This window comes from Chelonia mydas, chromosome 8, assembly GCF_015237465.2.
Source record: "Chelonia mydas isolate rCheMyd1 chromosome 8, rCheMyd1.pri.v2, whole genome shotgun sequence".
Lineage (NCBI taxonomy): Eukaryota > Metazoa > Chordata > Testudines > Cheloniidae > Chelonia > Chelonia mydas.
Genome location: NC_057854.1, coordinates 105,053,743 through 105,075,962, shown reverse-complemented (window position 1 = coordinate 105,075,962; position 22,220 = coordinate 105,053,743). Strand labels below are relative to the sequence as shown.

At 47.9% G+C, this 22,220-nt stretch overlaps 1 protein-coding gene across 6 annotated transcripts in view; it reads left to right on the top strand.

The window, feature by feature from the left end:
- The first annotated feature begins 2,150 nt into the window (after nucleotides 1–2,150).
- The window catches only part of KDM4A (lysine demethylase 4A), a 41,845-nt gene continuing 21,775 nt past the window's right edge, over nucleotides 2,151–22,220 (top strand). Inside the window, exons 1-11 of one of the 6 annotated variants that reach the window (XM_037906232.2) lie at nucleotides 2,151–2,285; nucleotides 2,586–2,752; nucleotides 4,160–4,335; nucleotides 7,118–7,232; nucleotides 8,933–9,126; nucleotides 11,954–12,003; nucleotides 12,923–13,026; nucleotides 15,020–15,157; nucleotides 16,440–16,690; nucleotides 17,394–17,584; nucleotides 18,492–18,862. In XM_037906232.2, the coding sequence (XP_037762160.1) occupies nucleotides 2,615–2,752; nucleotides 4,160–4,335; nucleotides 7,118–7,232; nucleotides 8,933–9,126; nucleotides 11,954–12,003; nucleotides 12,923–13,026; nucleotides 15,020–15,157; nucleotides 16,440–16,690; nucleotides 17,394–17,584; nucleotides 18,492–18,862 (1,728 nt within the window). In that variant the 5' untranslated portion in view covers nucleotides 2,151–2,285; nucleotides 2,586–2,614. Of the gene's footprint in view, nucleotides 2,381–2,509; nucleotides 2,753–3,282; nucleotides 3,434–4,159; nucleotides 4,336–7,117; nucleotides 7,233–8,932; nucleotides 9,127–11,953; nucleotides 12,004–12,922; nucleotides 13,027–15,019; nucleotides 15,158–16,439; nucleotides 16,691–17,393; nucleotides 17,585–18,491; nucleotides 18,863–20,700; nucleotides 20,885–22,220 lie in introns of those variants that run through there. The other 5 variants (XM_037906230.2, XM_037906236.2, XM_037906233.2 and 2 more) reach the window with 5 other exon arrangements.

Sequence of the window (22,220 nt, the reverse complement as noted above, 5' to 3'; positions counted from 1 at the left end):
GCTTGTGAGGGCCCTGTCCTCACTTTATATGTCTCCCAGCAACAGTAAGCAACATGCTGCCCAAACGCTGGTCCTTTGGGATTCACTTGATTTAAAGGTTGTTTTCACTGGTAAATTTGTTTAATAAGAAAAGAAATGGTTGCAACATTTAGCAAGTAATCTCTCTGTTTGCTCCAGGTGGATGTTTGGCAGCTCCTTCCCGCCCAGTCCCAGGGTTTTTCTTGTGCTCAGCTGCTTGCATAAACATTTTCATTTGTAAAGGTTCCCCTGATAGGGACTTTCTTTTGCCTGTTCTGATCCAGCTCACCTTTGGGAGCAGGAAACATTCTGGTCCCTTCAACTAAAGCTGCCCTGTTGCTAGTTTTAATAAGCAATCTCCACCCAAGTATCAGCCATGGGAACAATAAATGTGTCCTCAGATTTCTCTACCTTCACGTTTAGGCTCATGGTGACTCCATACCATTTACCATGGAAAAATGGCTTGCATCCTCCTAATATTGACAAGTTGGTCCAGGATTCTAGAAATGAAACAGAGTGTCCCTGCCCAAATGACACACAAGCTGGAACACACAGTTCTACTTTTCTGCTATCTTGCACCCTCCCACAATATAAGAAAAGTTTTTCAAACCGTATCTGTGGAAGATTTTGGGTCCCCTGTTGGCCTCATTTTTATCCATCTCATGTGCTCCCTGGATCCCCCCAGCACCAGGGGGGCAGGGCTCCCCATCCCCCTCCCCAGGGTCCCCCCAGCACCAGGGGGGCAGGGCTCCCCATCCCCCTCCCCAGGGTCCCTCCAGCACTAGGGGGGCAGGGCTCCTCCTCCCCTGGGCCTCCCCCCCAGCACCTGGGGGGCAGGGCTCCTCAACCCCTCCCCAGGGTCCCCCCAACATCAGGGGGGCAGGGCTCCCCATCCCCCTCCCCAGGGTCCCCCAGCACAAGGGGGGCAGGGCTCCTCCTCCCTTGGGCCCCCCCAGCACCAGGCGGCAGGGCTCCCCCTCCCCCCCCAGGGTCCCCCCAGCACTAGGGGGCAGGGCTCCCCACCCCCCTCCCCTGGGCCTCCCCCCAGCATCAGGGGGGCAGGGCTCCTCCCCTGGGCCTCCCCCCCCAGGGTCCCCCCAGCACCAGGGGGGCAGGGCTCCCCATCCCCCTCCCCTGGGCCTCCCCCCAGCACCAGGGGGGCAGGGCTCCTCCTCCCCTGGGCCTCCCCCCAGCACCAGGGGGGCAGGGCTCCCCATCTCCCTCCCCAGGGTCCCCCCAGCACTAGGGGGCAGGGCTCCTCCTCCCCTGGGCCTCCCCCCAGCACCAGGGGGCAGGGCTCCCCATCCCCCTCCCCAGGGTCCCCCCAGCACCAGGCGGCAGGGCTCCCCCTTCCCCCCCCCAGGGTCCCCCCAGCACTAGGGGGCAGGGCTCCCCCTTCCCCCCCCCAGGGTCCCCCCAGCACTAGGGGGCAGGGCTCCCCACCCCCCTCCCCTGGGCCTCCCCCCAGCACCAGGGGGGCAGGGCTCCCCATCTCCCTCCCCAGGGTCCCCCCAGCACTAGGGGGCAGGGCTCCTCCTCCCCTGGGCCTCCCCCCAGCACCAGGGGGGCAGGGCTCCTCAACCCCTCCCCAGGGTCCCCCCAGCACTAGGGGGCAGGGCTCCCCCTCTCCAGGGCCCCCCCCCAGCACGAGGGGGGCGGAGCTCCGCAGGGCCCCCCCCCAGCACTAGGGGGCGGGGCTCCCCGTCCCCAGGCCCCCCCAGCCCCGGCCGGGCCCCCCCCCAGCACGCCCCTTCTCGCACGGGACCTTCCGCAGGGCGGAGTCTCTTCGGCCCGGCAGTGCCCTAGCAACTGCGCCGCCCCCAGCAGGGGACTCTGCCATCTGCCTGGCAACAACATATTCTCCTTTCTGATTGGCCAACTCCCACCGCCCTGGCTGGGAGAGACGCTAATTTTCATTGGTTGGAATCCCAGGCTGCGCTGTGATTGGCTTAGCCCGATTGAGAGGGCGGGAGGAGCTTGTCCAGTGGAAGCCCTCTGGTGGATTCTTTAGTCGGCACGCCGAGTGGAGGGATACAGCTCACGTTGCTGTCATTTCACCTGACGTAACATCGTCGCGCGCAGCCGTATATCCATCCGCGCCGGAACTGATTTCGGGATGCAGGAGAGATTCGTTCGCGGTGGGGGCGACACTGGGGGAAGAAGAGGAAAATGATTGGCAGGTGGGCTCAGCCAATGAGAAGGCGTGGCTGATGCGGACCCTGTGGCGATTGGCCCGCCGCGGTGCTGCCTCACCAATGGGAGCGGAGGTTGGTACGGGGGGGGGCGGGCTGTTTTCTCTTTCCTTCTTCCGAGGCGTATCGTGGCGGGGCCCGGGCGGAGGCAGCCGCGAGCGCCGACTGAGGTGAGGCCGCGGGGCGCGCGCGGGGGCCGCCGGTCCCGGTCTCCTCCGGCTCCGCCCGGCCCGTCTCGCCCCTCAGGCGCCGGGCCCCGGAAGCGAAGCGGCGCGCGGGGGCCGCGGGCGGGGCGGGGCGCGGGGCGGGCTCGCCGGGCGGGCTCGCGGGGCTCGGCTGCCGTCGCGGGCTCACTGGCTTCCGCTCTCCGCCCAGGGGGCGCGGGGCCCGCGCGGGCCGGGACCATGGCCGCCGAGCTGGAGAGCCTGAACCCCGGCGCCCGCATCCTGACCTTCCGCCCCACCGCCGCGCAGTTCCGCGACTTCGGCCGCTACGTCGCCTACATCGAGGCCCGCGGCGCCCACCGGGCCGGGCTCGCCAAGGTGGGTGCGGGGCCCGGGGCGGGGTGCGGGGCGGGATGCGGGGACGCTGCCCCCTCGCGGGGGGTGTAGGGCGGCCCCGTTAACCCTGGGGGCGTGCGGGGGTCGCGCCCCCTCCGGCTGCGGGCGGGTCAAGGAGCCGCGAGACCGGCCAGGCCCGCGCGGCTCCCGCCGGACGCGTTGCGGGGGGCTGCGGGCTGCGCTGCGGCCCGTCTGCCGAGCGGCGCTGCGAGAGCGGCCAGCGGCGGGGCCGCAGCTTCTGTTGGACCCGCTTCTGTGGGCGAGAGACGAGCCCCCGAGCTGGCGCCGAGCCCCGAGCTGGCGCCGAGCCCCCCGCTGCTGCCCCTCGCGCCGGGGGCGTTCCCAGCTCGCCGCTCGCCCGCAGAAGCGGGTCCCGCAAGAGATGCGGGCTCCCCGCCTTGTCTCTCTAGTGTCCGGGGGTGGGCACGCCGACATCCGCGCTGATTGCCGGAAGGTCGTGGCGTCTGATGAACTGAACCTTCTCGTTCTTGCTCACAAACCACAATTAAAAGCAATCCTAAGAAGTTTGACATCGTCCTGCTCCTGCTGCATTCGTGCCTTACTGAACGTGGCTGACTGAATAGTCCTTGTCCTCCAGATAAAGCTTCTCTCCGAGGCGGTGTTCCCTCTAATTCGTTACATCCTTGTGCAGAGCGAATTTTGGTATGTGCACCGATATGGAAGTGATGTGTGACACATCACCTTCACACTGGTGCAGATAACCAAATTAATGTGGTGGGGGTGGGGCCGAGGGGTTTGGAGTTTGAGAGGGGACTCGGGGCTGGGGCAGAGGCTTGGGGTGTGGGGGGATGAGGGCTTTGGATGGGGGTGCGGTCTCTGGGGTGGGGCCAGGGATGAGAGGTTTGGGGTGTGGGAGGGGATTTAGGGCTGGGGCAGAGGGTTGGGTGCAGGGGGTGAGGTCCCCGGCTAAAGGTCAAGGCTTCTGGGTGGGGCTGGGGATGAGGGGTACAGGAGGGGGCTCAGGGCTAGGGCAGAGGGTTGGGGAGTGTGGGCTCTGGGGTGGGGCCGGGGATGAGGGGTTTGGGGTGCAGGCTGCCCCTGGGGTGCAGTGGGGAGAGAGGACTCCCCCCAGCCCTCTCTAGCCACAGCAGCTCAGGGCTGGGGGAGAGGTGCCTTTCCCTGGCTGTGGCAGCTCCAGCAGGGCTGGGCTGGGCCGGGCAGGGGTGAGGGAGGGGCTCCTCCCTGCCTGGCCACGGCAGATCTGGGGCAGGTCCACGGTGGGGAGGGGTGCCTCTCCCTGCTGCAACCCTGAGCCCTTGCACAGGGCTTAATAGGCAGCTGTGGGGCCATGCAGCTTAAAGGTAACTTAGCTCATAGGTTGAATTGCTATGTTTTCTGATCTTTGCCTTTTATTCTGTGAACCATCAGGTAATTCCCCCAAAGGAATGGAAACCGCGAACATGCTATGATGATATTGATGAACTGGTCATCCCGGCTCCAATTCAGCAGGTGGTGACTGGACAGTCTGGCCTATTCACACAGTACAACATCCAGAAGAAGGCTATGACTGTCCGGGAATTTAGAAGAATTGCAAATAGTGACAAGTAAGAGTGTTTGTGCCTGCAGTTTAACATCTGTGGGGCTTATGCATCAGTTACCATCACACAAGCTTTCTCTCTATTTAGTGTAAAGTTAAATGGATTCTCTTGGGTAGAGGTATTTAGCTGGTTAACCGTTAAAGAACATTTTAGCGATAACAAAATTTTCTTTAAAATGACAATGCAAAAATGGCATATTAATTAACAGATCTGTCCTGCTACATTTTACTTCTGTTAGTCCTGTATGTATAGTTAGGATTATGTTTTCCCATGTGCATTACTTTGGCTTTATCAACTTTGAATTTCATCTGCCATCTTGTTGCCCAGATTTGTGAAATCCCTTGGTAACACTCTGCAGTTTGCTTTCAACTTAAGTATCTTGACTGATTTCTGTGTTGGCTGCAAACTTTGCCACCTGATTGTTTGTTTGCTCCCTTTTCCAGGTCATTTATGAATATGTTGAACAGCACTGGTCCCAGTACAGATCCTTGGGGGACCCTGCTATTTACCTCTCCATTCTGAAAACTGACCATTTATTCCTGCCCTTTGTTTCCTGTCTTTTATCCAATTACTGATCCATGAAAGGGCCTTCCTTCTTATCCCATGATTGTTGAGTTTGCTTATGAACCTTTGAAGTGAGACCTTGTCAAAGGCTTTCTGAAAGTCCAACTGTATTATACCTACTAGATCACCCTTGTCCACATGTTTGTTGCTTCCCTTCCCCTTCCCCTTCTTTCCCTCCCCCCAGATAATTCTAATGGACTGGTGAGGCATGATTTGCCTCTACAAAATTTGTGTTGACTCTTCCCTGACATATTGCGTTCATCTATGTGTCTGATAATTCTGTTCTTTGTTATAATTTCTACCAATTTGCCTGGTACTGAAGTTAGATTTAGTAGCCTGTAACTGCCAGGATCTCCTCTGGACCCTTTTAAAAAAATTGACATTACATTAGGTCTCCGCCAGTCATCTGGTACAGAAGCTGATTTAAGTAATAGGTTACATACCACAGTAAATAGTTCTACAATTTCATATGAGTTCCTTCAGAACTCTTTGGTGAATGTCATCTGGTCCTGGTGACCTATTACTGTTTAATTTATCAGTTTGTTCCAAAACCTTCTCTGCTGACATCTCAATCTAGGACAGTTCCTCAGAGTTGACACCTAAAAAGAATGGCTCGGGTGTGGGCATCTCCTTCACATCCTGTGCCGTGAAAACCAATGCAGAGAATTCATGTAGTTTCTCTTCAACTGCCTTGTCTTTCTTGAGTGCTGCTGTAGCACCTTGATTGTCCAGTGGCCTCAGTGATGGTTTGGCAGGCTTCCTGCTTCTGATGCACTTAATATTTTTTGTGTTTTGCTGTTAGTTGTTGTTGTCTTTTAACATAAGAACGGCCATACTGGATCAGCCCATCTAGCCCAGTATCCTGTCTTCTGACAGTGGCCAGTGCCAGGTGCTTCAGAGGGAATGAACAGAACAGGTCATCATCGGGTGATCCATTCCCTGTTGCCCATTCTCAGCTTCTGGCAGACAGAGGCTAGGGACACCAACCTTGCCCATCCTAGCTAATAGCCATTGATGGAACTATCCTCCATGAATGTACACAGTTTTTTTAACCCTTTTTTGCTAGTTGCTTGTCAAATTCTTTTTTGACCTGCCCAATTCTATTCCATAGCTTATGCTCCTTTCTACTTTTCTTCAGTAGGATTTGATTTCCAGTTTTTAAAGGATGCTTTTTTGCCTATAACTGCCTGTTTTACTCTGTTTAGCTGTGGTGGCATTTTTTGGTCTTCTGGGGGTTTTTTTTGTTTGGTTTTTTTTTTTTTTTAAACTGATGTACAAGAAGGAAAGGATGGAAATTGACCCGCAGGCGCTACATAGAGTTTAAGACCAGAAGAGAGCACCAGATCATCTAATATGATACCAACATCACCCAGCACTTGCTCTCCGAACCTAACAACTGAAATTACAAGTAGTTTACAGGGCTGGAAATTAGAAACAAATGGTTTTTCATGATTAACTGAGCACCCTTGACCTTGAGGTATTGAAAGACCACAAATTTGGAACCTAACAATGTTATTTTTATAGTCACTCATAAAACTGAGTTTTAGCTATTTTATTGCTGTGTTTGAAACCCCAAAAGTTGCATTACTAGGCTAGTTTCTGAGATCCAGAAAGTGAAATTTTCATTAGTTTCCATTTTTCTAGCTGAGAGAAATTGAAATGTAAACTAGACTTACATGATACTTTATTAAATAAATGTAATTGTTAGTAAATTAACTTTTTAAAAAGATATTATTTCCTCGACAAGATGTGGCTTGAGGATTAAAGAAGAAATTAAATGCACATTATTCCATTTTGTTCAGTGTGGGTTGTTCGTTTAAACAGTAAAGGATAAACTATATGCTTTGCAAACTTGTAACTTGCTGGGGGAGTTATGCTGGGGATTAGTATTTCAGTAGTACCTACGGATCCCAACTAAGGTAGGGGTCCCATTTTGCCAGACACTGTACAAAAAGCGGGTGAGAAGTGAAGTGACCTGCCCACTGTCACACAACAGGTTATGGCAGAGCGGAAAATAGAGCCTGGGTCCCCTGGCTCCCAGTCCAGTGCCCTAGCTACTCAGAGATACGCTAAATGTGCCTCTTTATTCTTTCATTAACTTTTTGAATATAACCTTCTGGCTGCTTTCTTAATTCTGGGCTGTTGCTCTAAACTCTAATGTATTGAATTGCAAAATTTTTATTGCTTAAATGAGTTGATGAAACGGCTCTTTTTTTTTTTTAAGGTACTGTACACCCCGATATACCGACTTTGAGGACCTTGAGCGGAAATACTGGAAGAACCTCACTTTCAATGCCCCCATCTATGGTGCTGATGTTAATGGCACGCTCTATGAGAAGGTGAAGGAAAATACTTTGTCTTCCAGTGGCATAATCATCCTTGTGAATCTTGATAGGGTTTATCATGTAAACTCTCTGCCCTGGAATTCAGCTTTGCAAAGTTTCAGAAGTGTTTAATGGAGTTCATAGCAGACTTCTCTCTTCTGAAATATATTACGTGGGAGATGCAATCAGTTGTACCTCTAACATATTTGTAATTAAATCAAAATTATTGAGGCTGACTAGAAGACACTGAGAGTATTTATGTGTATCCATTCATTAGTGCTTTATTGTAATACAGTTGGAAACTCCTGGGAGCCAAAATTAATTAAAAATATAAATATAGGTAAGGCACAAAGCTGACTTAATGGTGCTAATGTACTTACGAATACAAAGGAGCCTGAAATGAAGACTAGCAGGGAACATGTATCGCCTGTGTATCCTGCTGCTGTACACAATTCCGTGGGGGACTCTTTGTAGTTTGATAACTTAATTGTGGTGTGACTCACCCTGATTGCTGTGACATGCTGATAACCATCAGAACTGAGCGCATAATCATGCGGCAACGTTTTGCCGGTAAGAGTTTGTTAGACTAGAACAGTAGTTTTCAAACTGTGGTCTGTGGACCTCTGTCTGAGATTTCCAAAGAGGTGCGCACCTCCATTCAAAAATTTGTAGGGGTCTATTCCAATCTTTTAACAGGGGGTTGGAAGGAAACACAGTGGTAGGAAGAAAAACATGACAGTTCTGGATGCTGAAGTCCCCTTCCCATTGGACAGGACCAGTGTAGTGGGTGGTGGTGCATGCTTTCTACACCTGTGCTGCCCGGCTGTGTGGCTCACACTGAAGTGTTTGTCTCTAGAGCAGGGGTGGGCAAACTATGGACCGTGGGCCGGATCTGGCCCATCAGGGCTTTGGATCCGGCCAGCGGGATTGCCGGCACCGTGGGCCCCGCGCTGCTCCCGGAAGCGGCCAGCACCACGTCCCTATGGCCCTTGGGGAGAGGGTGGCAGGGGCAGAGGGCTCAGTGCGCCGCTCTCCTCTGTGGCTACCTCCCCTGAAGCTCCCATTGGCCGGGAACGGGGAACCGCTGCCAATGGAAGCTTCGGGGGAGGTAGCTGCAGCTGAGGGCAGCACGCGCAGCCCCCTGCCTCTCCCCTCTGCTGCTTCTTCTCCTCCCCCCCACTTCCTGGGGCCACAGGGATGTGGTGCCAGCAGCTTCTGGGAGTGGCACAGGGCCAGGGCAGGCAGGCAGCCTGCCTGAGCCCCACTGCGCTCCGCTGCCACCCCGGAGCTGCTGGAGCCTGCACCCCAACCGCCTGCCTCAGCCCTACATTCATGGCCCTGCATGCAATTTCCCCACCCAGATGTGGCCCTTGGGCCAAAAAGTTTGCCCACCCCTGCTCTAGAGGCTAGGGGATTTCAGACTCATGTCACGCACGTTCCTCTTTGATTTCGGCCTTTATGCTGAGATGTTAATGAGGGGTGTGATTAGTAGCAGTTAAATACAGGCTAATAGAAAATGAGACTTGTATTTAAAAGGTGGGGGGAGGGGAGTCACGGGGAGGTGAAGACTTCAGATTGCTCAGCAAAATTGAAAAACAAATCTCTGTGACCCAAAGTACAGAGTGATGTAGGGGTGAGTGTTATAGAACTGATGTCTTGCTAACATGTTGCTTTCCTTGCTGATTCTTGCTTAATCTGAGCTCCATGTTTTGCAGCATGTACATGAGTGGAATATTGGCAAGTTGAACACAATCCTGGACGTAGTGGAGAATGAAAGTGGCATAACCATCGAGGGAGTGAATACTCCTTACCTCTACTTCGGCATGTGGAAAACCTCCTTTGCCTGGCATACTGAGGACATGGACCTCTATAGTATTAATTACTTGCACTTTGGAGAACCCAAGTCATGGTAAGGTTTTCTGGAGTATCCTCCAAGATTCACTAGAGAGAGAAGACCATAAACTATTGGAGTCTCTCGATAAATGGGGAGGGACAGATGGGCAAACAAGGGATAGCTATTCCTAGGAAAATAGTGTTTTTGTTTTTTTTTTAACTCCATCTCCTCAGGCTACTGCTCCTTTACTCCCTGGGAATTCTGTGCCACTGCATGTGCGCATAATTCATATCCCCCACAGATTGATATATTTTTGCTTCCCCGCAGAAAAATTACTTCTGGCAGGGAAGCCAAAGGAAGCTGCAAGAGTGATCATGTATCCCTCCCCGGTAGCACAGGTGGAGCGGTAAATCACCCCCAGGGGGTACAGGGCTTCGGACACCCTGGCCAGCTCAGTAGTTTGAGCATTGGCCTGCTAAACCCAGGGTTGTGAGTTCAATCCTTGAGGGGGCCATTTAGGGATCAGGGCAAAAATTGGGGATTGGTCCTGCTTTGAGCAGGGGGGTTTGGACTAGATGACCTCCTGAGGTCCCTTCCAACCCTGATATTCTATGATTCTGTGATTCAGTGGCTCGTACCCTACGCCAGGCTCAGCTCTAATTCCGGCTTGGGTGGGGACAGGGGAGGATGAGCTGCAAGGAGTAGCCAGGGCTGGGCCACACCCACCCTCAGAAACTTCCCCCAGCTGCAAGAAGCTTTGTACCATCCCGCTTCCTGCTGCTATCCCTCCTCAGTCACGGAGGGAGGGGTCACTATACAGGGAACTCCCCTGGCTGCCCAACCCCCATGCATCCAGACGACCCATCCCCAGACCCCCCTCACTGAGCCTCACCCCTTGCATCTGGAGCCCTCCTGCACCCAGACTCCCCGTGGAGCCCCACCCCTCCCTTGCATCCAGACCCCTGCTAAGCCCCCTGTGCTTGAACTCCCCACCCTACTGAACCCCAACCCAGCTGCACCCAGACTCCTATCCCACCAAGCCCCACTCCCCCACCACCCAGACTCACCCAGCCAAGACCCAACCACCTTCACCTGGACCCCCCTGCAGAGTCCCATTCCCCTGCACCTCCCCCCTGCGCCCCCCCCCCCCCCCCCATGAGCCCCTGTGCATCCAGATTGCCCCAACAGAATCCTCTTACCCCACACCGGATCCCCCCCCCGTAAGCCCCTCTGCACTTGGATCCTGCCAGGAGGAGCCTGCCCACCCCACACCTGGATCGGGGGCCAGGGCTGGGCATGCGTGTGAGACTCTGTCCCTCTTGCTTTGTATCTCGGTGCACCTCGTGTGGAGAGACACGTAGCACCAGTAGTGTGGGAACAAAATGATGAGAACTGTTGAGCTACGAGTCCTATGATAAAAGCCTCTCACCTAGGTGTTTTTAAGGTCATCAATGGAAAGAGTTAATTGTGTTGCACCTTAGAACTTGATTGCAATTGGCTGTTAGGTGAACCAATGAATGGTAGAAATTCTAGCTGCTTAGTGCTATTTGTTTCAGTCTGGGGCAATTAATTACTGTGGTTAGAAGGGTTGGAAACGGTTTTGGGGGGGAAATAGAAAGTGTAGAGTACATGAAAGGAATGTGCAGAGACACCCCCAGTCCTTAAAGTGCAAAGCTTGTAGGAGTGCTTTATCTTCTTAACCCCTTCCACACTAGTACTATGTTCACTAATGTAGTTCAGACTTCTCCCTTTTTGTTATGCCTTTGGCTGCACAAACATGCCGTGATTTCAAGTACTTCAGAGACTTCTCCCCAGACTCTTGCCGAAGCAAACAAGAGATTTAATATTTTAGTGGAAGTGATGACCAATTATTGGATTATTTTAGGTAGATGCAATAGCAACACTTGCTTGATAAAAATTGTAGTAAGAGTATTTTATCAAACTAAGCAAACGTGTAGTGAGAAGATTTAAATAAAGCGAAGCGTGATGGACAGACAGTTAAACTGGTCAGCGTATTATAATCCTCCACAGTGAGGGGGATTTTAAATTATTGTAATTTAGAAGGGTGGCGGGTCATCCTGACCTAAATGCTTTTTTTCTGCATTTGGAAGTTTCCAGTGCCTCGCAGTGGGGAGCCCTCTCACACTGGAGGAACTGTGCGTTTCCAGTACAAGGCTACGGGAGAGATGGGTAGTACTTCTTGATAAGAGTGCTTAGAGTGAATGGTTCCGAATGCCTTAGAAATAATGGAGTCCTTAGGGTTGCAGTTTGGTACCCTTGTCAAGCATGGCATTTTCTGCAGTGCAGAGACAGCATTGAAGTTGGATACTTTTCAGTGACAGATATCTGCCAGGAAGGGCACCTATAGCAGAGGTGAAATTAAACATTGCTCTTTTTCTCTGCTTAGTGTGAATCTAGGTGGGAAACTGGCTTTTCCAGTGGGGAGAATAGTCTATACGGGGAGGTCCTCTGGGAGACTCTTGGGCTCCCTTGTATGACCAGTGTTTCAAACAATGTTCTCCCAGCAATCTGTCTGCAACTAACAGGAGGCTCAAATGCCAGTTTGAACTAACAGGTACATTTCCCAACTTGTTCATACTGGAAAGCAGTTGTTTGAGCTTCCAGGCTGTTGAAGAGAGAGAAATAGATGGAATTTTCCTGTATGTAACAGGGTCAAATCAATACTGTATCGCTGGCCTAACCAATCATTTCACCAGTAGTTCTCTCGTCCGTCCTTAGAGAAAAGAGAAAATTGAGTGAGCTAATATAGGTTAGTGGGATAAATAGGCAATCTACATCTTGCTGACTGTTCTATATTTGAAGTTGTAAATGGATTTTTTTTTTTTAAAAGAACCAAACTTTCTTGTCCCCTTTTTTTACTGGTTTGCTCTTGTGACTGCAGGTATTCCATCCCTCCAGAGCATGGGAAGCGACTGGAGCGACTTGCCAAAGGTAATCATTCAACTCTTCTCTGTCCTGATCCTATATTCTGCCTTTTACATGGGGTAGGGGGATAATTACGATAGGCTTCAGGTCTCTGTCAGACTGTAACATGCTTACGTGTTCACGTGGGTGTGGACCGTAGTTCTGTATGTGGTGATACAATTGTTTTCATAACTTGTCACTTGATAATGTGAGGTTATTTTTGTGTTTCTTGCTATAAGGGGAACACTCAAGACAAAAATGTTTTATAAATTAAAACTAAGGCTATAAAAACTACTCACTCCACTATTCATGTTCAAGTTTTTGCCCTTAGTTTAGCTTGGACTATGGAATTAGACTTGTTAATCTTGTATTCTGCCTGATGCACAACTGTGCTATTGCTTATGGGTTTTAATAATACAAGATTATCACTAAAGCCCCATGAGCTGTCTTCTTTGACTCTTACTAAAATTACAACACCTGTTCTGTTCGTAGTGGTTTTGTTGAACTTCTTTAAAAGGCTGCATTTTGAACATAAACTACTTGGTTGCCATGTATTAAAAACTTACTTAATTTTCCAAAATAAGTTGCTGTCACTTGAATTTGCTTAAAAAGGCAAGAAAAGAATATGCAGATCGTCTTTGCTCTTTTGATAAAGGTTTCTGTTGACTTGGGGAAGGTAACTGAACCCCATCCCCTATATTGTAGAGAAGGCCTCTTTAAGGCCTGCAGCTATATCGGCTTAGGTCACCAATCTGATTTCTGACCATGTTTTCCTTACATAGTACAGGTTTGTACAGTCCAGAATGGAATACACCTATTCTAGGCCAGAGGGGAGTTACTTTGTGTGGGCAGTAACTTTCCTAGTAGAGTACTGATTAATTAACTTATTCTTTCCTGGCTTCAGCAGCAGAGCATTCAACATCTCTCCATACCCTTCTTTAAACAGGCTTCTTTCCAGGAAGTGCCCAGAGTTGTGAAGCTTTTCTCCGTCACAAGATGACCCTCATCTCTCCATTGATATTGAAGAAATATGGCATCCCATTTGATAAGGTGAAGGGAAAAGGCCTGGGATACTTTTAAGTATAGCAAGTCCAGTCAAAGGGTTCCCAGAATGTCCGCTTGGAGAGACGGTGGGGATTTCTGAGGAGGGCAGATGGGAAGGGATTTTTTTTTAAGCTAATCAGCAAAAGAAAATGTTTAAAATGTAAATTCTTATGATGCCCATGTGACTAGGACTTCTAGAAGCATGCAATCTAACCTGTATCTTCTGTGGTCTTGGAGTGTCTGACCACGTCTGTTTATGCAGGTGAATTGCTGAGGACCTGAGTTTTGCCAAAAGTTTTCTGCTGTATATTTAATACTGTACTATCTTGAGTTTTTGACTGTAGTTCATTGCACTGCAATAGGGGACCTGAGTAGGGCATGAATCTATTTGCTTGCTTGGCCAGCATAGCTTGAAATAAACATTCTAAGTCATTTTGTCTTCACTGCAATTTTACCAGCTACTGCTGAGTGAGTGTCTCCAGCATGGTAAGGAAACAGTGAAAATTCTTGCATAAGAATCATAGAATATCAGGGTTGGAAGGGACCTCAGGAGGTCATCTAGTCCAACCCCCTGCTCAAAGCAGGACCAATCCCCAATCAAATCATCCCAGCCAAGGCTTTGTCAAGCCTGACCTTAAAAACTTCCAAGGAAGGAGATTCTACCACCTCCCTAGGTAACGCATTCCAGTGTTTCACCACCCTCTTAGTGAAAAAGTTTTTCCTAATATCCAACCTAAACCTCCCCCACTGCAACTTGAGACCATTACTCCTTGTCCTGTCCTCTTCTACCACTGAGAATAGTCTAGAACCATCCTCTCTGGAACCACCTCTCAGGTAGTTGAAAGCAGCTATCAAATCCCCCCTCATTCTTCTCTTCCGTAGACTAAACAATCCCAGTTCCCTCAGCCTTTCCTCATAAGTCATGTGTTCCAGACCCCTAATCATTTTTGTTGCCCTTCGCTGGACTCTCTCCAATTTATCCACGTCCTTCTTGTAGTGTGGGGCCCAAAACTGGACACAGTACTCCAGATGAGGCCTCACCAATGTCGAATAGAGGGGAACGATCACATCCCTCGATCTGCTCGCTATGCCCCTACTTATACATCCCAAAATGCCATTGGCCTTCTTGGCAACAAGGGCACACTGCTGACTCATATCCAGCTTCTCGTCCACTGTCACCCCTAGGTCCTTTTCCGCAGAACTGCTGCCTAGCCATTCGGTCCCTAGTCTGTAGCTGTGCATTGGGTTCTTCCGTCCTAAGTGCAGGACCCTGCACTTATCCTTATTGAACCGCATCAGGTTTTTTTTGGCCCAGTCCTCCAATTTGTCTAGGTCCCTTTGTATCCTATCCCTGCCCTCCAGCGTATCTGCCACTCCTCCCAGTTTAGTATCATCCGCAAATTTGCTGAGAGTGCAATCCACACCATCCTCCAGATCATTTATGAAGATATTGAACAAAACCGGCCCCAGGACCGACCCCTGGGGCACTCCACTTGACACCGGCTGCCAACTAGACATGGAGCCATTGATCGCTACCCGTTGAGCCCGACAATCTAGCCAACTTTCTACCCACCTTATAGTGCATTCATCCAGCCCATACTTCTTTAACTTGCTGACAAGAATACTGTGGGAGACCGTGTCAAAAGCTTTGCTAAAGTCAAGAAACAATACATCCACTGCTTTCCCTTCATCCACAAAATCAGTAATCTCATCATAGAAGGTTATTAGATTAGTCAGGCATGACCTACCCTTGGTGAATCCATGCTGACTGTTCCTGATCACTTTCCTCTCATGTAAGTGCTTCAGGATTGATTCCTTGAGGACCTGGTCCATGATTTTTCTGGGGACTGAGGTGAGGCTGACTGGCCTGTAGTTCCCAGGATCCTCCTCCTTCCCTTTTTTAAAGAGAAGAGGAAAGGCAGCTTATATGTCAAACCCAGGAGAATGAGAACTGTTTTATGAACCAGTTAACAGTCTTTGTGGACTTCCTTTCTTTTAGGTGACACAGGAAGCTGGAGAATTCATGATAACATTCCCTTATGGTTATCATGCTGGCTTTAATCATGGGTTTAATTGTGCTGAATCTACCAACTTTGCTACGCTTCGGTGGATTGAATATGGAAAGCAGTCTGTGTTAGTAAGTGGTCTACTGTCCTTTTTTTATTGCATATGAAAAAAAATCTGCTTTGGTGTATTTTTGACGTCTGGTTCTTTGCCTGATCATCTAGAACAAACCATTGTTCCTATCTCCTATAACTACAGGCAGCAGAGTCAAATGAGCCTCTTATCTAGGGGTTTGGTGCCCATTTAGACTCTGGGCAGCAAATGATGGAACACCGATCTCTTCCTCTGGATATCTCAGATGGGATCATATTAAGGGTTTAGAGCATAAGAGATTAGACTGTAACTGCTGGGTAAGACTGAGCAGGTACTGGAAGGTTGCACATTATGGCAGGGTCTTAGGCCAAGTCTAAACAGGTTTTGTACCAACTGTAGCTGTTTCGCTTAGAGATGTTTTTGTACTGAGGTAATTAAATTGGCACAACCCCTAGTGGGACATAGTTATCTCATTACAAAGGTGCCTTATACTAGTATAACTTATTCTGCTTTCCTTAAGGGAATAGGCTACATTGGTATAACACCTTTATACGGATATAACTGGTGGTACAGCCCTACCTCTGCTAGGATAGTTAAAGCGATACAACTTTTGTGTGTAGACAAGCCCACAAGCAACAGACTGCTGTTTGCCAGAGAACTCAACTAAAAGTCTATTTATGAAGTGCTAGAGCCTGTTCAGTCCAAATGATCGCTCCCTCTCACCACCGTGCAAGGCCATCCTTACTTTCTCACCCTGGACACACCCATTAAGATTTGCTAGCCCTGGAAGTGTAACTCTGGGCAAGAGGAGTCAACTTGCTGCCAGTAAGCAGAGAACTTTAGAAGCTAAAGACCTGTCCCTGGACCCAACTGCATTGTCATCTAAGCTGCAGATATTATTTAAGCTTCATTTCTGCAATGTAAAGATCAGAGGGCCCAGAACAGAAATTTCTGTAAATGGGGAGGAGTTCAAACAACCTGCAAATGGGTTGGTGCTCTTAACTATGTGGATAACTCCGCCAATAGGTCGATGCACTCGGGTGTGGCTTTTCTTTTTGGCTAGCAACCTGCTCGCTCTCCTTGTTTCTGTTCTGTCATTTATGCTGACTTCCTTATGTGATCTTGTACAAGCCATTTGATCTTTGTCCTCACTGATTCCCCAGGTATAATAGATGGATAATCCTGACAAGGGAGATTTTAGATGTGAGTCTCACCACTTGGAGGGTATTTTGGATCAGTTGAGATACAAAAGAACAAAGTGGTATTGGGTTGGAAAATAAAATGCTTATGTAATTGGCCTAGTGTCTTCTGTATAACTGCAGTGCTCATGTCGGAAGGATATGGTGAAGATCTCCATGGATGTTTTTGTGAGGAAATACCAGCCAGATCGCTACAAGCTCTGGAAAGCTGGGAAAGATGTGACTGCCATTGACCACACCCTTCCCACACCAGAGGCAGCAGAGTTCTTCAAGGGGGAGCTCTTCCAGAAAGTCAAGAATGGGAAGCAGTGCAGTGAGGAAATAGAAACTGGGGAGGCATGTAAAGAGGATGTAGACATGGACGAGAAGAAGAGGTATGTCACATAATGGTGAATGCTTCCCTGTTCAATGACAAGTCAGTGTAACGTGCTGCATTGGAATGCTTTACATTCCAATGGAACATAAGCAGCTGGGATTGGGCTGGTTCCTGTCTCAGGAAGAGGATTTGCTCTTCACTAAAGTGGTTAGGTCCAAGCTGATGTGTATCTGTCAGGGGAGAAATGGCAGGGAGCCATACAACAGCACTAGCTTGGTCCACCATGGTTTGCCTACTTAGGTCATTGCTGTCCAAAGCCTGAAGTTGGGGAGGAGTGCTGTGTGTTGGAGACCAGAACAAAGAAGCATTTTGTTGGGATTGTGGAAACATTCTCCATGGCCAAATTCCAGCAGCATCAATGCTGGAGTTGCCATGATAGTACACAATTCCTATTCATTGTTGCTTAAGGAATAGTTTAACAGTGATGTCTAAGCTGGTGGTCTCGAATTTTACATAAGGGGAGGCAATGTACTCTGGCATCTTTTAATCATACATTGTGGGGCTGAGGGAACCTAAAGATGAGTGGTACTACACGAGGCTATTTTGAAATAGCCAAGAGTGCATGGCTTGCCCAGTGCTGGTTTCTAAAATTCCTGGCATCTGGCATATGACCCAAACCAGGCATTTCTTGAGGGTACTGACCTGACATTTCACCTAAGTAATTCTGTGTGATCAACCACTTGTGGGTTTGTTTTCTGCAGTCTGCCCAAGCATCGCATAGGAACCAAGAGGCACAGGGTCTGCCTCGAGGTGCCCCAAGAGGTGAGTCAGAGCGAAGCCTTTCCTAAGGAGGAGCTGAGCTCTGTGCAGTATGAGGTGGAATTGGCAGAGCCTCCTGTCAGACCCACTAGTGAGCTTGTGCAGCAGGCTGAAGATGGACTCCCAGTTTCAGGTAATTGCTTCTCAAGTTCTATCTTACTGTATAGTATGATAAGTTTTGTGTTTTAAAGGTCAGACCAGAGGCACTAGTGCTGAATCCAGGTCATCCCCTCTTAAATAAGAGGCCACTTGAGTTTGACAGCGTGTCACAAAGGCCTGTTTGAACCTTGACAAGCAGAGTGTTTGGAATATTCATGTGCCTTGGGGTTTCCTTCTCCAGAGTCCCTCTTTAGGAGGCTTTCAATTTATTGCCCTCTGCTCCTGGGTGTGTGGCATTTTTGACTCCACTGCTGGTTCATATGGAGACCACTGCTTGCCTAAATGACTTTGTTAGCACCCGACATGTAGGTGGCACTTCTAGTTAAGAACAGGAGGAGGAGGAGACCAATATGAGCAGGGTGGAGGGAGGGGACGAACAAGGGTGCAGACAACTGTCTTGTGGCTGCTTGGATGATTGAAAATGTCCTTGGAGCTTCCTATTTCCAAGGAGTCTCAAAGGAAAGAGGAAGTGTTTGAGATTTCTGTAAAAAGGCTGGCCCTTCCAGCTTCTAGAATTTTCTAGTCTTTCCACTTCATCATTTCCCTCTGTCTAGAAACATACTGGATGCTTCAACAGTCCTGGCCAGAGAGCTTCTATGACATTAGACAAGTGACTAGACAGAGAGGAAAAGGGCAAGGGTCAGTCGCTCAGTAAAGCACGTGCATTTCTTACCGTAGGATCCTTCCTGCTAAGCAGTGTGTGAACTACCTGACAGGATGTGTGAACAAATCAGCTACTGTTTCCTGATTGTGCATTCCGTTTCTTCTGCACAGCCAGGAGCCTCCTATCTAGTGGTTGTCTTCTCCATCATTTCATGGTGCCTAATTCAAGGCAGTCTCCAAGCTGCCCTGACTTCATCAACAATCTGTCTTTGTTTCAGATTATGTGGATTCTTCAGAAGTCAAATTTGAAGAACTGAAAAATGTGAAACTGGAAGAGGAGGAGGAGGACGAGGAAGAGCAAGAGGCAGCTGCACTGGATCTTTCCATTCCTCATTCAGTCAGTTCCACCTCAGCCCTCACTGCTTCTAAGCCGAGTTCAGCTTTCAGCCTTCAGTCCAGCTCTCCAGCATATTCTTCTACTTCAGACTCTGAGTCAGCTGAACTCTTGCCCAGAAGAACTCTTGGCCAAGCTGGGGTTCTTACTGTCCATAGCTATGCTAAAGGAGATGCCAATGGGGCTGACAGTGAACATGCCTCAGGGAAGAAAGCCAGCATTACAGCCAGTGTGAATGAACAGGAACTTGCAGAGGTATGAATGGCAGCTGTTGATGGGGAAAGTTCAGAACTGCATTATGCTGTGGTGAATTTGGTGGGTTTGTTAATTGTAAGTGTCCGTCCTCTATTGCACTCATGCTTTCGATTCTACTGGTGACAGTACAACAGATCTCCTTACTTGGTAATTTCTCTGTCATTTAATCTTTACAATGGGACCTGACTGTAATTTTAATTTAAATTATCATTCAGACCATCAATGTTTCGGTACTGTCACCTCACAAACTGGATCGAGAGAAACCTTTTTCGTTTGGATGTATAATACTATCAGGGACACAAGTCAAAAAGTCACACATTTTGGAAAAACAAATTTCTTTATCACCTCAAATCTCTAAAAGTAAACATTTCAAAAATTTGTCAGGTTGATAAAAGGTGTCTTGGGACCAACAACATACAAGATATTAGTTAAAACCTTGTTTTATTCATGTCAAGTTATTGCTGGCTTACATTAAAACTTGTTACATTTTTACTAAACTCACAGAATATATATAAATAAATATAACGATAAGGTCTAAATTAGCTTTACCACTCAAGAAAGATCTTTGAGTGTTTGTGGATAGATCTCTGAAAACATCCATTCAGTGTGCAGCGGCAGTCAAAAAAGCTAACAATGTTGGGAATCATTAAGAAAGGGATAGATAATAGCATAGAAAATATCACATTGCCTCCATATCAATCCATGGTACACCCACATCTTGAATACTTCGTCCAGATGTGGTCACCCCATCTCAAAAATGATATATTGGAATCGGAAAAGGTTCAGAAAAGGGCAATATAAATGATTAGGGGTATGGAACAGCTTTTGTATGAAGAGAGATTAATAAGACTGCAACTTTTTAGCTTGGAAAATAAACTAAGGGGGGATACGATGGAGGTCTATAAAATCATGACTGGTGTGGAGAAAGTAAATAAGGAAGCGTTTACTCCTTCTTCTAACACAAGAAGTAGGGGGTCACCAAATGAAATTAATAGGCAGCAGATTTAAAACAAAAGGAAGTATTTCTTCACATAATACAGTCAGTCTGTGAAACTCTTTGCCAGAGGATGTTGTGAAGGCCAAGACTATAACAGGGTTCAAAAAAGAACTAGATAAATTCATGGAGGATAGGTCCATCAATGGCTATGAGCTAGGATGGGCAGGATTGGTGTCCCTAGGCTCTGTTTGTCAGAAGCTGGGAATGGGTGACAGGAGATGGATCACTTGATTACCTGTTCTGTTCATTCCCTCCGGGGCACCTGGCATTGGCCAGTGTCAGAAGACAGAAGACTGGGCTAGATGGACCTTTGGTCTGACCCAGTATGGCTGTTCTTACGTTCTATAAAAAATTGAAATTAAAATGAAAGCCGTTCAGCTTCTCTTGTTCCACTTCCCTTTTGTTGGATAGTCTTTTATAGTAAGAAACCCTTTCTTTAGTCTTCCTAAATGGTTTTACTGGTTGTATTTTAGGGGGGAGATTTTTAGATCAGGTAGCTTTGAGGTGGTGGTGCTGAAACAGGCTCAATCTCCCTTTAAAACAAAATATCACAGATTGATCAAGAGAGCATGACTTGATCAGTCTGTGTGAACCCAAAAAATATAAAATCCAAACGGGTAATACATATACTTTGCTGTCTTTAAAGGGCCAGATTTACAAAACTAAATAGTTATGAATCCAGTCAGGAACTGTATAAATGAAATTGGTCCATTACTAGATGGAAATGGTGGAATTGTCAGTAGTGCTGAAGTGTTCATTTAAATATTTCTGTTCTGTATTTGGGGTGGAGCAGGGGAGTCAGATGTGTGCGTACATCACAATGAAATACTTCTCATTCCAGTAATAACTCAGGAGGATGTTAAACAGCAGCTACTAAAGGTAGACCTCTTTAAATCAGCAGTTCCAGATAACTTGCTTCTGAGTTTATTAAAAGAGCTGGCCAAGGAGCGTTCTGGACCATTAATGTTGATTGGTCAGTAACCCTTGGAATACTTGGGAAGTGCCGGAGGACTGGAGGAAAACTAGGTAAATGGGATGACCGTGATAATTATCGGTCTGATATTGACCCTGGTCACAAAAATGTAACTTCTGATACAGGACTTGATTAATGAAGAATTAAAGGAGATTAATTAATGCCAGTTAACAAGGGTTTATGGAAAATAGATTGTCAAACTTTTTTTTTTTAAGGAGAGTACATTTGGTAAAGATAATAGTGTGGATGTAATATACATAGGCTTTGGTAAGGCATTTGATTTAGTACCACATGACAGTTTGAATAAAACTAGAACAGTACAAAATCAACATGACACAAATTACGTAGATTGAGAACTGGTTAATTGACAGGTCTCAAACTGTAATTGTAAATGGGGAATCATTAAGCAGTTGTATTTCTAGTGGGGTTCTGCAGAGATCAGTTCTTGGCCCTATACTATTTCATACATTTATCAGTGGTCTGGAAGAAAATATGCATTCATATGCAAAACTTTATTTGTAATGACCCAAAGATTGGGAGAGTGATAAATAATTAATAGGACAGGGCACTGATACAGAGCTGTCTGGATTTCTCTTAAACTGGGTGCAGGCAAATAATATGTGATTCAGTACAGCCAATGTAAGGTCATACTTAGAGGATGGCGGACTCTATTCTGGGAAGCAGTGAGTCTGAAAAGAACGTGGGTTATGGTTGATAGTTGGTTGAACATATGTTCAACCCTGTATGATGCTGTGGCCTGAAGGGCTAGTTCAACCCTTGGATGTATAAAGTGGAATCTTGAATAGGAATAGTTATATCTGTGTTTGGACCTGGTGTGACTACTACTGGAATACTGTGTCCTGTTCTGGTGGCCACAATTCAAGGATGATGATAAATCAGAGAGGGCTCACAGAAGAGCCATGAGAATGATTAAAGGATTGGAAATATGCTTTATAATGAGAAAGGCAAGGAGCTCAGTCTCTTCAGTTTAACCAAGAGAAGGTTAAGGTGTGATTTGATCAGTATATAAGTACCTATGTGGGGAACAGAAATTTGATGATAGAGGGCTCTTCAGTCTCACAGAGAAAGTTACAAGAAGATCCAATGACTGGAAGTTGAAGCTAGCCAAATTCAGACAGAAATAAGGCTCATATTTTTAACAGTTGAGGTAATTAACAATTGGAACCATTTTCCAAGGGTTGTGGTGGATCCTCCATTACTGGAAATCTTTAAATCAAGATTTGATGTTTTTTCTAAAACAGGTTCTCTAGTTCAAACAGGAATTAATTCAGGAAAGTACTACTGTCTGTTATACAGGAAGTCAAACTGGAGGATTACAGTGGATCTTCTGGCTTTATAATCCATGAAACTTTGGAAAGGGGAGAGAA